Source organism: Phoxinus phoxinus, assembly GCF_949152265.1.
Source record: "Phoxinus phoxinus genome assembly, chromosome: 4".
Classification (NCBI taxonomy): Eukaryota; Metazoa; Chordata; class Actinopteri; order Cypriniformes; family Leuciscidae; genus Phoxinus; species Phoxinus phoxinus.
The window spans coordinates 26,609,443-26,626,789 of record NC_136879.1 but is presented as its reverse complement, the minus strand read 5'-3'; the positions used below and the strand labels follow the sequence as shown (position 1 = coordinate 26,626,789).

Here is a 17,347-nt window from a genome sequence, read left to right as displayed (position 1 = left end):
CAAATTTTCTCCATAGGTATTTCAGTTGTTTGCACAAGTTGAATAAGCTGTACCTTTTTAGCCTTTTTTTTTTTTAGAGATTACAGTATGTAGCATTGTTTCCAAGACAGTTTGAACAGACCATAGAAACCAAATAGGCCTACATGATGGTTAATTAATATAAACAACATGTTAAAAATGATCTACAGACAATACTCAAATTTCAACTCACCTGATTGTTAGATGGCAAAATTCCAGGTGTGGTTTTTGTGAACTGTGGGTTGATTTTTGGTTGTGTTATTGAGGTGTTTGCCTTGTTGTCAAGCTGTTACTCAATTCTTAAATCTAAGGATTTTTTTTAGAACGGATTAATTACAAAATAACGTTAATTTTAATATATCAGTTATCAGCCATAACAATATTAATACAAATAAATAAATAAAAAGATCGCTGAATTTTGTTTAGGTCAAATCTTTTTTATAATGATGCATCAATAAATATGCTATAATAGTTATGCTACACTGAATGTACACCCTATAGGCTATAATGTTTTCACATATAAAAACTTAAAGACTTTTTAAAAGTCACATTGGATAAGAGTGTCTGTTAAACTATGTTTTCATCTATAATTCATTGATAACCAGAAGTGCTATATGATGTGATTTTCTTACTTTATTTAACTACAAACAAGTAAAATTGAGTTGATTTGTATAAAGCATTTTTTTTAGAACATAAGGGGAAACAGTCATAAAAATATTACTTCCTTGTGCTAACAATAAAAGCTATATTAAAAGACAAATGGGAAATGCAGTTGATTCCTCTGAATGGGCCCCAGGGTATTGATTGTAGAGAAGAACTCAACTGCTGATGAAACCAAGCAGATCTAAGGCAAGGGAGGAAATGAGAACATGATTCTGGGTCTTTGAAATGCTCCAAAAACATTTAGATTTACATGAGTGATACACAGTCCAAGAATGAATCCCATAAAGTGCCAATAGTATACAATGGGACACATGAGCATGAAGTAAATTATATTATACATAACTTCAATGGCGTGCGGTTCTGTTTTTGACTGGGTTCAAGTACAGGAAGTGTCATTTGGTATTTTAATATGCTTTTAAAAACTGAAACACTCTCCCAAACCAAATCCCATCTGATAAATCTAGGATCACTTAAAAAGAGCACCCATTGTCATCTGATCAAAACTTAGCTGGCCTTTTTTTTTTTTTTACCAATCTTTGGTAGCACATAAAAAGACAAACTGGACCTATAAGGTTCATGCGATTTAACTTTCCACATATAAAGCCGTCTATCTCCATTAAAATAGAGCCATGTTTAAGCCTCACAGAGAATACTCCAGCTTGTAGTATCTATCTAAGTTGGAACTGAGGGGCATCTGGAACTCATTGGAGGAGATCTCCCTTGCCCTCCACTTGCAGCTTCCCACTGTCGTCCCTAAATCCCGTCTGAGAGCCGCCTTGGCAAGGCAACTCTCTGACCCAGCAGCTTAAGTCACTCCTCCTTGTAAAACGTTGGAATCGGCTCTTCGAAGGAGCACTCAGAAGCACACTTTAAATACTTTGAGAAGATTTAATATCAAGTCCATTATGGCCTTTCTGGAGCCCAGTAAATAGTCAATTAGTGGATAATTCTGATTCGATCCACATGCGGCCAGATCCGCTGGGGCGACCGGACAGCTTTGCATTCAGTGGGCCCCGCTAACACTCTTGGGATGAAAAAAGGGGGCGACTGAAATGCGAAGGGCACCACATGGAGCGCTTTTTGTGCATAACCTGCCCATTGCAGCAGGCATTAATGCGGTCAACTCTAATGCGAAGTTGCTTTTTGCACTTTCAGTGACTTTGGTATAAAAACGAAATCATAATCCCTCAAGCTGGAGTTGTTTGTGGTCTTCCTGCATTGGAATGGATGGGGGGGTTGACTGATCTTACACAAGAGGGTGGGCTTCAGGAGGAGGGCCAAATTGGGAGATTCAGCGGTCCAACTCAAGGCGGCATCCATTGATCAAAAGGTACATCTGGTCGACTCCAATAAAACATAAACCCAACTGTAGAAAATTGGGGTCCGACATTACTGGGTGGCTTTGGATAAAAGGACCAATAAAAATTAATAATTGTATTATATACATACTGCGGATTAGAGTTTTCTAAAGAAATGGTGGATGGATTAATATTTTATCCATCGGATTAAATGGAGGCCGGTGAGCCTGATATATAGTGTGCCGTGATGGCAGAAGAACACAGACAGCAAACAAGCTCAAATTTGGGGCTAATTTTTATAAAAGGCTGTTTAACCAATTATAACTGTTTCGCAAAGTGAAAAATGTTGATCTGTATCCAAATACATACTTCACTGAAATACAAACAAAAAAACAGGATATGATGAAAACAGGATCATAAAAACCGTTGGGGTTGGATTTGAGGACTGCACATGCATATATTTCACATTACCTCATTGTTGCATCACATTTGTCTAATGGTTTAGCATGCGAGCCTGTGCATGTGTAGTAAAGGAAAGAGCGAGTTCTGGATGGCAAATTAGTGTTTGAAAGCGTGATATGCTTTCGTGCACTTCAATACTCCACCTCTTCATTCTCAACAGAGTTTTTGTTGGGTCTAGACAACCAATCAGCTGTTAATACGTCAAGGACTGCCCCTTTCACAAGCCCCCAATCTTAACACAGCATCCTAGAGTGTGTGCACAAGAACAAGAGGGAATGAAGGAAGTGTTGCACAGAATAAACCAACCAGCGAGAGGGTTTTTGCAGCATACACATGACCTATCAAGCGACCAATCAATGATTAAAGTAACCGAGTACCTCTGTATTTTATCTGCAGTAGAGCAACTGTACAGGTCAAAGGAAAGAGATCAAAGTTTGCAGTCACATGACAACAATTAGGCAGTGTTTTTTTGGAGGACAAGGTGTAGCATTTGGTCTGGAGGGGATCTCCTCGAGTACATGGCATCTTAGTGACGAGATTGAGTTTACAACAGAGGATTCCTTCCTTCCACAAGTCTTTGACTCCCACATCAGCACTCCTTTAAAGGCATTTAAGGAAGTGGAAAACCAATTTGTTTAAGCTTGAGGCACTGCTTATGCTTACATCACTTGTACCAGTTCTGTTACTACAGCACATATTCAGTTTATTTGACCAAAATAACAAATGAATGAAGTCAAGACATGACAGAAAAGACTCAACAGGGGCTGTCTAGAGTGGATAGTCATTTGCTTTAATGAATAGGGACAGGTCTATTCAAATAGACAAGGTATTGTGTATAAGGAGGGGAGAATGGCTACCAGTTTTTAACCATCTAGAGTGCCAATCCCCTCTACTGGCTGAACACTGTTACTGCAGAACCATGGAGGTGTTGGAGGAATGAGGTCATAAAATCATAATCTAATACCTGTTTCTGTGGCAAACATTCTTTCAAAGTTATCAGCTCTCCATAAACAAAACAATGAACAAGATTTTCAGTGCAAATGTGATACTTTAAATGTATACTCCACCCAAAATTTAACATTCCATCATCCTTTACTCACCCTCATGTTGTTCAAACCGAAATACAAAAAAAGAAAAAATGTGTCATACAATTAAAAGTCAGTGGGATCCAATGTTGTCCCACTGACTTGGTTTGGAACAACATGACGGTGAGTAAATAATGGCAGAACCGGAGGACTGTCTTCCAGAATCATCTTTGTCACTTTAATGTAGTTCCCAGGAGAGACTGGCAATCCCATACACTGTGAGGGAAGATTTGGGATTAGCCTGGAATAAGCAACTGCAAAGCCTCAGGCTAATTCATTTGTCCTCTTTAAAACCCAATTGAGATTCTCTGCCTCCCGAGACCTCACCTCCGGTTGATGCCTGCGCACAGATCAAGTGTTTAGTTTGACAAATACAGCTTACGGAATATCAGGCCACCAGTGACTGACAGAGCAGGCAGAGGGGATAAGACCATCGAAAAGTGATTACCTGGCTAAAGGAGGAGGAGGAGCAGCACAATACAACCTTGTTTGTCATTTTACACGCTTTGCCAAGCAAAGCCTGTAATGCTAATTAGCCAGATACACCGGGCAAATAAAAATAAAACTAAAGCAGATTGGATTTGTGAGTCATCTGCCACGTCCACCTGTGGGCTTACTGGAAAACTCACAGGTTCAGGATATCACCATACTCAATCAGTTTTATCACCGAATCGAACTCATAAAAGGAACAAGGACTATGTTCTGGAATCTAAGTAGATGTAAAGTGAAAATAAAAATTATTCAGATAAACCATTATGGAAGAAAAAGCAATTTTTTAGCACACAATTACATTCTAACATTCTTTGAAAAACAACATAGAGAGAAGATGTCTCAATGAAAGAAAATTGATGATATTAAGAGCGAGTTGAGCACAAACAAAATTTGAATTTGCCAAAGGACAAATGGACTTTCCAGGGGCCACTAGCCAAAACCGATGCCAACTTGCGGCGCTGTAAGTGCCCTAAGCCCGAGATGGAAGGCAAACTAAAGGATTAAGGTCCTCAGTTAAGGCTCAAAGAGTCTTTACAGGTGATTTGAAGCTCATCCTTGCTGGCTTACGTAAAGCTGTTCTGAGCTGATATGGCAACTTGGTCAGAACAGGTGTTTACTGCTTCATGCTGACAAGATGAACTAAAAAGTGGGTCTGTGGAGTGGCTGGCTATACAGGAAAAAGTGGGTCTGTGGAGTGGCTGGCTATACAGGAAAAAGTGGGTCTGTGGGGTGGCTATACAGGAAAAAGTGGGTCTGTGGGGTGGCTATACAGGAAAAAGTGGGTCTGTGGAGTGGCTATACAGGAAAATGACATACTCTAAAAGGTCACAGGAAACATTATTTTCTCTATATCATAAAAACGAATGGAAGTGACGCTAATAAAGTAAAGTTAAAGCAGTAATATTTACCCAATATTAACTTATTTCTCAAAGCCTTTGTCATAGACATTGATGTTCAACATCAAACCTGAATCTCAGCTGGGGTTTTTCTGCTCAATCTTGTGGAGGTGACCTTTGTGTGCCCTCAATTTAGTTTTGACTCCCTTACAGAGGTAAAGATTACAAATACAGGTAACATTCAGAGGATAAGGGAAGCACACTATATTACAGCTGCATCAATGTTTGACGAGCAGCCAAGCAAAACAGATAAAGTGGCAATTCACAGAGACGTCTGCATTCAGACTCGAAATGAAGGGTGATGCACCTTTTACCTGTCATGCTTGGACACCACTGAAACACTGGAGGAATGGTGGGTATGCGAAGAACGCATGAAAGGTCACAAGATTAGTGTCAGGTCGTGCTGTCGTTGTCATGATCAGTGCCAGTGCACACATTATCTTTCTAATGCCCCTATATGGCTCAATAGGCCTCAACTTCTGTACTGTGGGTGGTTGTATATTAGTAGAAGGGCTACGCAAACAACGCTGAAGAGGGTAAGACCACTCTAAATAAGTTTGAAAAGGCCTAAGAGAGCAGAACATTTTTGTTTCCGTCACAGACATGTTTATATCAAGTGCTATTCAGTTAATTGTTTATTTCTTAAATTACTTAACTGCTGCAGTTGCCCACATGTCTCCTAAAATCCTGCACTTCAATGAGCATAATTATAGTTTAAAGGAAAAATCTAAGTTCTCGCTGACTTAAAAAAAAACATCCACACACAACACAAGAACGTAACGTGCTGGGTAGATATAATTTGTTATGAAGCGAATTATGATAATTTAGTGTCTAAAACAACATGGTTGGATATAAGTGGTCTCAAATACTTCCTGTTGGAAGCTTTTTGGAATGAGCACTGAGAACGAGATGCCAGTTTACAGACTGTTCTCTGATGGCACAGATAACTGTCTGCCACCCAAAACAGCAAAGCTGATTACTTTGTAACAAACACAAAAAGACAGTCTGGATTCTGTTTCTGCAGCTGGTAGATTCTCTTAGATGTTCTGAATGTTCAAAGCCATGTTAAAAACTAAAATCTTTTATTTTGTTAAAAGACAAAAATCTAAAAGATATTTGTTCTGGGGCAGAAGGATCAGGTAACTGGCTCAACAACAACAAAAAACAATCATGTTTTGGCTAATCAATCATTTCTAAGTCAGCACATCATTCTAAATTAAAATGTGAAGGGAATGTTGGACTGATATACAAGTTATGTATAAATGATTCAGTTTATTTAAAAATCAAGCTGTTCTATATTTAAAATGAAAATATTTTAAAAAATGAATAAAAAAATATATATTTACATAAAGTATTTGAAAAAATACTTATTATAAATATTAAAATACTTAAAATAAATATTATGTATAAATATGCACATATGGTAAGGTACGGTACCACCCCAACTCGAGAGTGATAAAACAATAAGCTTTTCATAGATGGTTGATATGTCATAAAATTTGACATGTTGTACCAACATGCTTCCATATCTCATAGGAATCTGACCTTTTGACAGGCTGTACAAAGCATGAAAACACATTCCTCCCTACAGAAGAATGTTACTTTAGTAGCGAAATCAACCAGGACACTTACTGCTGAAAGTGAAAGTGAACTTCAGTGTGTCAGTGCATTTCGTCATTGACGCATGGCATAAGACACATAATCTAAGCTATAATAAATGGCATTATGTCAATCCCTTGCATAAACTAATGACAAAGAAATCCAATTACACAACCTCTTCACCATTAATTAACAAAGAATCTTAGGACAAAGGAAATGAGACCCACTCAGGTCAAGCTAAAAAAACTACAGAGTGAGAGTGACAGCGAGTAAAAAGGAATGCATACAGCATAATAACTCTCCTTGTTTTTGTTTTTTTTTCCAACTTTTCTTGTAAACTCCTGCTGGTTTGAACACAGCAGTTTGAAATGTCTTTACTTCTTGCAGACATGCTGACTAAGTTTTTCCTCTTCAATTAGACACTGTTTCCATTTGACTAACCCAACTAACATGGAAAAGATTGTTACATGCTGTATCCACACTCATCAAGGTCATACAGTCAATTGTCAAAGAGGTCATATCCTTATTGACCTTTGTTTATGGTTCATGTCTATATCTTATTTTCCAGACAAATTCCAACAATGCAAGGCATGTCTGGTCAGGTACAGCATGGTTTGGAATCTGACACAGATGGATATCGAGAACGACTGAGAATGTTACCCTTAAAATATAAAAACTTGATATTAGTCCGGAATGGCGGTGCAGTCGGGTGACTTAAATATATTTGAGAAAATTATCTTTAGTGCATTACATTTACAACATATACAATTCACAATCACTGGTTACAAAATGTCAAATCATGGCACAATGACCCACACTACGGTCCATGTATTGCTTAGTTTGGTTATTCCTCATCTCTTTAAACAGCATTATGAATGCACAGTGGTTGGTTGACACATTTTGCTTATTTGCATGGGCACAGCTGTGTCCATCTAAAAAAAAAGGAGAAATTGGCATTCATAAACCATTGGGTGAATTAACCAGTTAACATTGCTGAGTGCCAAAACAAGAATCAAGGTAGGCTCCCTAAAAAGTAGAGGTCATTGAAGGAAAGTCGTATACGGCAGTTTAATAATCAAACCACCATGAACAGACGAATGAACATTGCTGCTACGAAAAGACATCTGAGCTTATTTATCAAGTAAAACATAATAGCTCGAAACACTAAACACTTATATTTAAAGCTGCAGTGCAAAGGTGTGAAAACCACAACAAAAATGCATCACTTGCTCTTTTAGGTCTTGTTCTGTAGGTCAGTGTGATTCGTTTATAAATTATCTAAAGGGCATGAACGAATCGGGTAAGTTGATCTATCCCCCAACTGACGCAACAGCTTGTCTCTTTCAATTCTTCATTCTCATCCGGATTGAACCAGCAAACATCCTTGTGTCACAAGAGTGAACTAGCACAGAGTGTCTAAAGTGCAGGCTTAGTTGACATCCTGTCAGTGTCCTAAACATGCATGACAAACAATCTGTTCGTGCACAAAGATGATTGAAAAAGCATGTTGTGAACTCAAAGCACACACAAATCTATAAATAATAAATCCATCAGTGGTCAGTTTTGGCTTGTTGAAGCTTTTACCTTGAGAACAAGTGCATGGAGGACACTTATTACCAAAATATGAGTACAGGTATATGAACCAGAAACATTCCTGTAAAAACAATCATTTATAAATGAAAGCATCATGTAAGCTGTTGAAAATGGATGAATGACACTAAGATGATATAAACGCTCTTAGTCCCTCTTCGTGAGAAAAAAGTATTAATAGTAATGTTAGTGACAGGTGGCAGTCTCTGCGATTAATCACTTATTCATATTTATCTTGTGCTTAAAATCGAGAAGGAAATATTGACACAAAATTAACTGTTTATTAATGGTGTTAATCTAAATCAATCAATCAAATGTTGACCTGTAAAACACTCTTTTGGTGAAGCTTAAAAAGAATCTGACTAGATAGGCTTGGTGAAGCCTGTAGGAACATACACTTCTAGCCTCTCCCAAAACTCACAGCTACGCTCATGTCTCCCTGCTCCCCACCCTTGTTTGCTCTTTGGATTACTCTCATAGCTTCTGCCCCTATTGGTCTTTGTGCTGTGTGTTTGTTTATGCGCTGTGAGCACAAGAGTGAGAGAGCACACAACTCTTTTGTTCAAGTGACAGCATGTGTGAGAAGGAGAATCCTTGGGCTTTCTCTGTTCTTTAGCAGTAACACCCTCACTGCCATTAGCAATCTGATTGCTAATATAAAACATCACTCTAAACTTTGCGTTTTAAAGTGGCTCAACAGTTAGTCAGGTAAATATTGACTGCCAGCAATTAAATTTTTGCTCATGAGCAAGATTAAGTGGAGCTATGAAGCTACAGGCTATTGTACAGAGCGTAGCAGAGGAGGAGACATCCATGACATGGAATTGCGTGACTCAAAATCATTTTTATTCCTTTGTCATCAGAAAAACAATAACTGTTTGCTGTTGAAAATCAAAGACGAGCAAACATGCATTACCGTGTGAACACTGCTCCTGATCTCACCTCTACTGTCACTAATAAACATACTGGGATGTTGAGGATAAATTTTATTCCTTCAAAACACTGTAAAAAACTGATTAGCACGTTTGCTATCTTTTTTTCTTTGAAAATTACACAGTAAAAACCTAATATTTGGTTAACTAAGTAAAGCTAAAACTTTTAAATGAAATACAATGTTAACATTTTTCACTGTATGGTAATGTAATTACAATATTATTTTTAATACTTTACAGAATAATGCAAGTACTTTTACAGATATTAACTGTACATTAACATTTTTTTTTATTGCAAGTCACCTTAATTTATGGTGAAAAAAGGACATTCCCTAAACACATCTGATTACAATTTATTAAATCAATTATGTATACTTGTACATAAATGAACAAATTAAAATATAAGTTTAATACACTGTAAAAAAATGTAGTTACATTTAAACTAAAAAAGACAATTAACATCATATATTTTAAATATATATTATATAAAATAATCATCATTGTAATACTGTTAATGATTTAAGAAAACTAAGAAAATTATTAGTTTTAATATCATATTGTGTGTGTGTGTTTATTAAAACTTGTATTTTCTGCAATAGTAGGATTAAAATACCAGGAGATGAATTTGGGCCTAAGAAGTTGTGCTGGTCTAGACATGGGCACTGAAGGATCTCTTTGTGCTGTCAAGATGATGTTAGCTAACACTTATAAAACAACAAGTCAAGCCCCCCTGAGAAACCATGTTGTTTTAGACACTCAATTAGTTTTGGGGGGTCAGCAATGTGTGCTCATAATCTTCCCTTACACACTTTAAAACTCCAAAATCCTCCCAAGTGCGCCAGACCACAATAGCTTGCTTTGGTACACAAAGCATTTTTGGTGAAAACTGCTAGGACAGACAAATGATTTGCCTGGTACAAAAGAGAGATATTTGCTTGTGTTTGCATTGCTGATTGGTGGAGGCTTCCAGAAGTTTGAACAGCCGGTACTCTATCAGATGAGACTCAGAAGCAGATGTCCTTGCACCATTTGTGAAGAAAATAGGCAAGCTTAAATATCATCCACTTAGAGATAAGTAAATCTTCGCACGGCTCTCCCAAATCGTAAAGAGGAAAGATCATCTATTTGAATAAATATAAAGAGGTGTGCAGAAGTGTTAGTGAACAGCACCCCCTGTCTGCAATCAAATGAGATGTAAAATAATGGGGTGGGAATACATTTACTGATGGGGAAAAGAATGACGGGTTGAAGTGAGCACGTCGGTGACACCTTGGGGTTCCCAAAGAGGAGGGTAATTAGAGATGGCGCAACGGTCCAATCGGCAAACTCAGGGATGCACTGGCCCTCCTCCCTCCTCCACTGCACACATGACTGGAGATGCACAACGGGGAAGCTGAGGCCTCACGGGCAAAAAGTGGGTCACGAATGAAAGCCAATTAACAGACAATGATGGCACATTCAAATAAAGCACCCTAAAAATGAGGGGAATGGTTATATCTGGGTCATATGACTCGACGAAGATAGTGATGTAGCTCTATAAGCATCCGTCCGAACACGACAGGGTTAACAGCTTCAACCATATCTGTGTTAATCTTACGTACCTCCCAGTGCACTGGGAGTGTGTACTACATTCACACAGCTAGTGGAGACACCTCTAAAGCTCCCTTTGTCTCTGTCAATAATCCTGTTTGCCTTCTCATTATCCCAAGCTTTAACGCCTCCGACTCATTCCTAATTCTGCAAACGGCCTTCACAAATACAGCTCAGCAGTGCTGCAGGACATGGCAATTATCAACATGTTCTCTTTTCTAATAGCAGTCCCCTGTCTCTCCTGGCCTGAGCTAATAGCATAAACACAAACATGAACACATAGCAGGAGAGGATTGCGAGGTCTTCATCACATGATGACAGAATTGTGGTCACACAACAAGTTCTTCAGCCAGTCCAAGCCTCTGATGCTGTACACAGCAAAGATGTCCTGCTGGTCATAACATACCAGCAGCACAGAGCCAGTGAGCTGCTATGAGAAGTTCAAAGGTTCAGGGGTATATGGTTGACATCACATCTTAAATCGATGACCATGTTTGAGATGATTGAGCAGAAAAGGAGGCAATAAATGCCAATTGTGCAGAACCTTATTTGCACATATTTGTGTCAAACAGAGACAGTTGTGCATCTTTGTTGTGACATGGTTAAAACCCTGCTTCAGTTAAAGATGTCTTCAACTGTCTAAGTGACTATGAAAGGCAGGGTAAGGATATTGTAAATCTATTCACATAAGGCAGAATATGCTGGCAAAACAGCAATGCTGTGGAGCATACTGCCATCTACTGGCCTTCAATGAATCAATGATTGAATGTCCTAATAGATAAACAGGTAATAAAAAAAACAAAAAAAACTCATATATACTCTCCATATGAAATCTACATAAAAATTATAAATACAGATTTAAAACATTTTAAAAAGGTTTTAAAAGTAACTAAATATTTTTTTTAAACATACGCACACACACATAAGGTTGCTTTCAAAAAAGAAGATAATAATATATATATTTTTACACTTATTTGTCTAATATACATAACACACACACACACACACACACAATTATTACCGATCTAAAACTTCGGAATGGTAGTGTATATTACATACAGTATAATGTGCATTTTTTTATTCTTATTCAGCAAGGATGCATTAAGTTGATCAAAAGTCACAGTAAATCCATTTCTAGTTTTACAAAATACATCTATTTCAAATGTAGTTCTTTTTGACTTTCTATTCATTAAAAAAGTAAAAAAATTATCATGGTTTCCACAAAAATATCAAGCAGTACAACTATTTACAACATTGCTAATTACAAGAAATGTTTGTTGAGCAACAAATCAGAATATTATAATTATTTCCGAAGGTGATGCTAAATTTAGCTTTGCCATCACTGGAGTAAATAACATTTTTAAAAGAAATTAAAATATAAAACCGTTATTATGAATTGCATTAATATTTCACAATTGTTCAATTTTTACTGTATTCTTGATTATTGTAAATAAATTCAGCCATGGTCATCATAAAAACAAGTTTTTTGAACGGTAGTTTATATACATTTATGGAAATTACAATATAATTGTAAATGTAGAAATATACTGTAGGTGCAAATCTGACTATAGTTGAAATGTCTTTCAAACACGCTTATTAAAAATTGACAAACAGAAACTGAGTGGTTTGGTTTTCAGCAAACAAAAAAAGAGGAGGGAGATGCCGAGTATGAGAGCACCTCAATCTCTATAAACATTATTGATAACAAAGCTTATCACTGCACTTTCCTGTGCTCTCAAAAACAATGCTTTGTTGGGTGTGATTGCAAAGTCAAAGAGAAAGCAAACACAGGTCCTAGTGAGAATAGGCGGCCACAATACATCAGAGCAGCTCTTTAATGTAACACCTGCTGTCCAGGTCTGCAAGTCATTGTGCCCCAAACAAGGCACTCAGGGGCATAAAAGTACAGTGCTCCCTGGTCGCTTTTGTGGCCAGCTATGACTGTGTTTGCTTTCGAGGTGTTCTCCTGGTGCGACAGCGATGCTCTCATTGTCAGAAAGCCCATGGGCTTTGTGCGCTGACACGCAGAGGAAGGGAGGGGAGCTGCAGATGCGTGAGTGTGTCTGGACCTCGGCCAGTGGAGCTTCTCAACAGCGAGAGGCACCTGTGCCGACACCTCCCCTTGTTATTTTACATAAGTAATCCCTCGCTTGCTAAAGCACACAAACTTCTGAGCACGGATCCTTTCACCGCATAAGTGTCTTTCATCCTTTTGGAAAATGACAACATTGACTTGTTTTCAGTTTCTAAGGTATCACCTCTTTTGTTGTTGCAAAGATTCTAGCTTGGGGCTGTTCTGACACCATCTTGTTTTTTTGGGTGTGATTCCTGGTACAAGCCGGAAGATATTGAATTAAAAGTGATGGTATTTTATCTTTTTGACTATGGAGGTCACACCTGTTTCTGGTCAACTTCAATTTTACTGAGAGGAAATGTAACTTGCTACTTCTATAACACTTCATAATAAGGTTACATTAATGCATTAACTAATGTCACAAGTAATGTAACTAAGCATCATGAACTAACGATAAACACTACTTATATTATAAGCTTTTTTTTTTTTTTTATGTTAATCTACACAATACATTTTTAACATTTAATTTTGTATAAATTAACATTCAACTGTAAGAATTATTACAGTGGAAAACAAGCAATGGCTTATATGTCAATACACGCACACTAAAGACACATTTATTTAATATTAGTCTAGATTAATGCTTAAAAAAATTGACCTTTTGAACTATTAACTGAAGCAAAGTATACGCGGTATTGATTCTTTAAAACAAAACACTTATTAATTTAATATTAGCTAGATTAATAAATGCTTTAAAAGGATTGTTACCTGGACGTTATCAAATGAAATAACCAATGCTAACAAATTGAACTTCACTGTAAAATGTTACCAGCTATTCAGGCAAAAATAATGTCAATTTATTGCAGCAGAAAGAAGCATTGAAAGAAGACAAAATAAGTCACAAGACATGGTTCAATGAAGTTGTAAAGATAAAAGTCAACTAACTACTCAGCAAAAAAGCACTTCGAATTCTTGCTGAAAGCTATTCTTTACACATCCGCGCTTCCGATGACAATTCATTAGTTCATAACTCATTCCATCTTTGTTGAACTGAATCCTTTGAAAACCTTAAGACATTTAGCACTGTTGGCTTGTGTCCACATGCTAAACTCTCATCTCTGAAAAGGCCTTAAACCAGTTTCATCCATTTGAAAATGAACACTACCGATCTTGGGTCGTGCCGAGATGGATTAAAGGCAACAGGAATAAAAGTGCTCAAAAGAGTCTAAATAAACAGTTGCCTTTCTCATGATGCTTATGCACCGTGTAATGATGAGTCAGGACAAGTGTTGAGTGTTGTGAAAGTGTGCATGCATAATTCACCCACCCCTGTCTCTTACACAGTCTGTCTGTCAACACGCGGAGTGCCTCTGCTGTTCGGCTGCCACTTTTAAAGGCCTCTGAAGTCGCCTCTAGACAGAGGCACGAAGGGGAAGGGTGCGCCTTAGTATGTGTGTCTGTGTATAAATCCTGCATCGGAGCTGTCTCTGCCTGCACATTAGGGCAGATGTCTGTCAGCAGAGTTCATTTGCTTAAACAAACCGTCGTGGCACTCCACATGTGGCCCCCATTCATTAGCCTGGCACTTGAAACCCTGCATGTTTTGACACACTTTGTCTCAGAGCTTCCAATATTTACACAACCACAGACCACCTACATTCTAGCGAGGAACACAAATGCGCTAACAGGCGCACATACGCACTTCTAAAGCATTCAATTTTCACTTAGGTTTCCTTCACTCATTTGCAAGCTCTGAGAGAGGAGGAGCCGGGCATTCTCTCACAGCCAGGAGATTTTTTTTTTTTTTTCACACAAACCTTTACAAACAGATGTAGCATCCATCATTCTGGGGGCTGGCAGCTGGATTTAACAGTAGACGATTGATTGGTTTCTCTGATGAAATCGCTATCGACTTGTTAAGAACATGCTTACTGTTTACTTAGTTATGGTGCTCTGGCACATTGCATATGTCAAAATAAAAACCCTGTGAAAAGTCATGTAAATTAATTAAACTTATTACTCATGCCTTATATGCGGACATCATGGCGAGAGACTCTGGCGATGCAATTGTTATTATTACATAACTCTTTAAATTACTTAATGCATCCGGTATGATGACCTAATATTTTTTTTACAGCATTTATTAATCTAGTTTAAGGTTAATTTATAAATAAATTAGTGCTTTATTAATAATACATAATGTATATTTAAACCCCTTGAAATGTAAAAAATTGACATTATTCAAATTAACATTAACCAGGATTAATAAATTATGTAAAAAATACTGTTCATTGTTATTTCACATTAATTATTACATTAACTAATGCTAACATATAGAACCTAATTGTACAGTGTTAACATTATCCAATAACTGTTTTTTTTGTCTTTTGTCATGTATTTAAACTTACTTATTACTTATGCCAAAAGGTTTCACTGGCATTGTTATGTATCATAAAAATGCCTATGGAGTTTTATAAAAAATAAAAAAAAGTTATGCTAAACTCTAAAATATTTAAAATGAGTAGAAATTGTTGTAAAAGCATATATTTTTAAATATCCTTATAAATTTATAAAATATAAATTATAAATTTGAATACTGCCTTGAATTCAAAATGGTTGAGAACCACTGTACTAAATGCATTTGTAAGTCTATCAGATTAGTCAAAATATTTAACAAAAAAGATAGGGGCACTATGTAGATATGGGTGTTCAAATAAGGTAGAAGGCTGTGAAAGTCACATATGTATAAAGCTATTTGGCAGTTAAACTAGAAATTCTCTGAAAGGTCGTGTTTTGTTGTGTGTTTGTCTTACTGTACTGAACCATACAGAACAGTACACTGCAACTTACACTGAAAAATGCCAGCATTGCCCTACAAACAAGACAAATAATATAGGACCGGTATTTCTTTTAAAAGTCCAAACAAAGATAAACATGTACACAAAGTGAAGTATGAGGGAAAGAACAAGGGCCTAAATTAAATTCAATTTATGACCTGCATCGATATCACACAAAATAGCTTGTCTGCAGCATTTAGACAACAGCAAATCCCTAACAGCATGGAACATCTACCAACAAGGCATTGAGTCGCTGATTTACCTTTAAACTCAGCAAGGAAATCACATATTGCCCCTCAACATTCTTTGGTGAGGTATGAGACAGACCTTTAAGAGCATGGTTATTTAGCACCCTGGGCAGGAAAGAGTGCTCTCTCCTCCAATAGGAGCCAGCGCTGGGTCTTATAGCATGGCATGAAGACCGCCAAGGTTCATAGCTCAGGTAATCCCCGCTATGATCAGCACCGAGGAGACAGTTCTCCCGGAGTAGTGAACTTCACAAGCTTTCCACCAAGCCTACAGCGAAATCAAAAACACATGGTGAAATCAGACAACTTATATTAGGCCTATATTAACTTGTATTAATTTATAGGCACCTACATCACAAATCAAGGGGAATGTGAGGTAATATATGAGCAGTCTAGCAATACCACAGCAGAACAGGACAATGAGAGGCTGTTATCCATTGTCTGGCTGATTTGCTGTTGTCTGTGGCTCATTACCAGACAGTGCTTTTACCTGAATCATGCAGAAAGAATTTTAAAAAAGTCTCTGTTGAATCTAAGCAAGTCTTGTCTGCCTATTGGGAATCAGTTAGTTCCAAAAGGGTTTAAAACACAGAGTGACTAGAGAATAAAAAGTACATATAACTTCTAGAAACATGCTACATTTGTAGAGCTGATTTACAAAACTCTAGGCACCGTTTACACCTGGCATTAAGATGCGTTTTGGTCGATTGGATCGATTGAGACACATACCCGTTTACACACACACTGTCTCTTTTGTTCACTTTCAACATCTTCTGTCCTGATTTCTTTGAGGGGAGGGTCTATGGGCGGGAAAATTTATGTTTTTTTTTCAGATATTTCGATCTAATAGACAAAATAACTTGCTCAGTTTACATATGAACGCGCCCGGAGATGACGGAAAACATGAGAGCAACAGCTTTCGTTTCTGTTTGATAGCCACAAGAACTCGCCGAACATGGTAAGTGCGTGACTCACTGGGTCTTCAGCCGACAAAGTTTAAATTCCATCTGGCTAGTGCGCTTCCCATAATGTTTACACAAGAAGTCAGTAGGCGAAGAGTAGGCGGTCAATTGTGGCTGTTCGAATGCATTCAACCACATGAGCATTTGCACTACGAAAGCAGTCCTTTTGAATGCGTTTTCGACTACCTCTGGAAGTGGTCGAAAGCGTACAAGCTCAAAACGTTTTAAATCCCATTTACACCTGTATTTAGCATCATCCACTTGTGATGCGATCGATCAAAACGCATCTTAATTCCAGTAGTAAACAGGGCATTACTGAAACACTGACAGGCCGGAGTCCAGATACCCCCTCTTCCCCCAACCCCAGAAGAAGGCTGCCTGGTTCAATATAAGGTCCATCTCTATTAAAAAAGTCAATTTTATTGATTCACTGATGTGTTTCAACAACAATGTTTAACTGTATTAAACAACTTATGATTACTCTCTCATAATTAAGAAATCAATTTCCTACCAAATGGAAATGACAATAGGGAGTTACCAAATCAGTCCCAAGTCTTTGATTGATTAAACTAATGGCCACTCCAGCACACAAAAAAAACTA

General features: G+C 37.5%; 1 protein-coding gene across 2 annotated transcripts in view; it reads right to left on the bottom strand.

Annotated features, from left to right (window-relative positions):
- Nucleotides 1-635: 635 nt before the first annotated feature.
- The window catches only part of brip1 (BRCA1 interacting helicase 1), a 54,432-nt gene continuing 37,720 nt past the window's right edge, over nucleotides 636-17,347 (bottom strand). Inside the window, exon 24 of one of the 2 annotated variants that reach the window (XM_079611501.1) lies at nucleotides 636-862. In XM_079611501.1, coding sequence (XP_079467627.1) covers nucleotides 837-862 — 26 coding nt within the window. In that variant the 3' untranslated portion in view covers nucleotides 636-836. The remainder of the gene's footprint in view (nucleotides 863-17,347) is intronic. The other variant, XM_079611502.1, reaches the window with a different exon arrangement.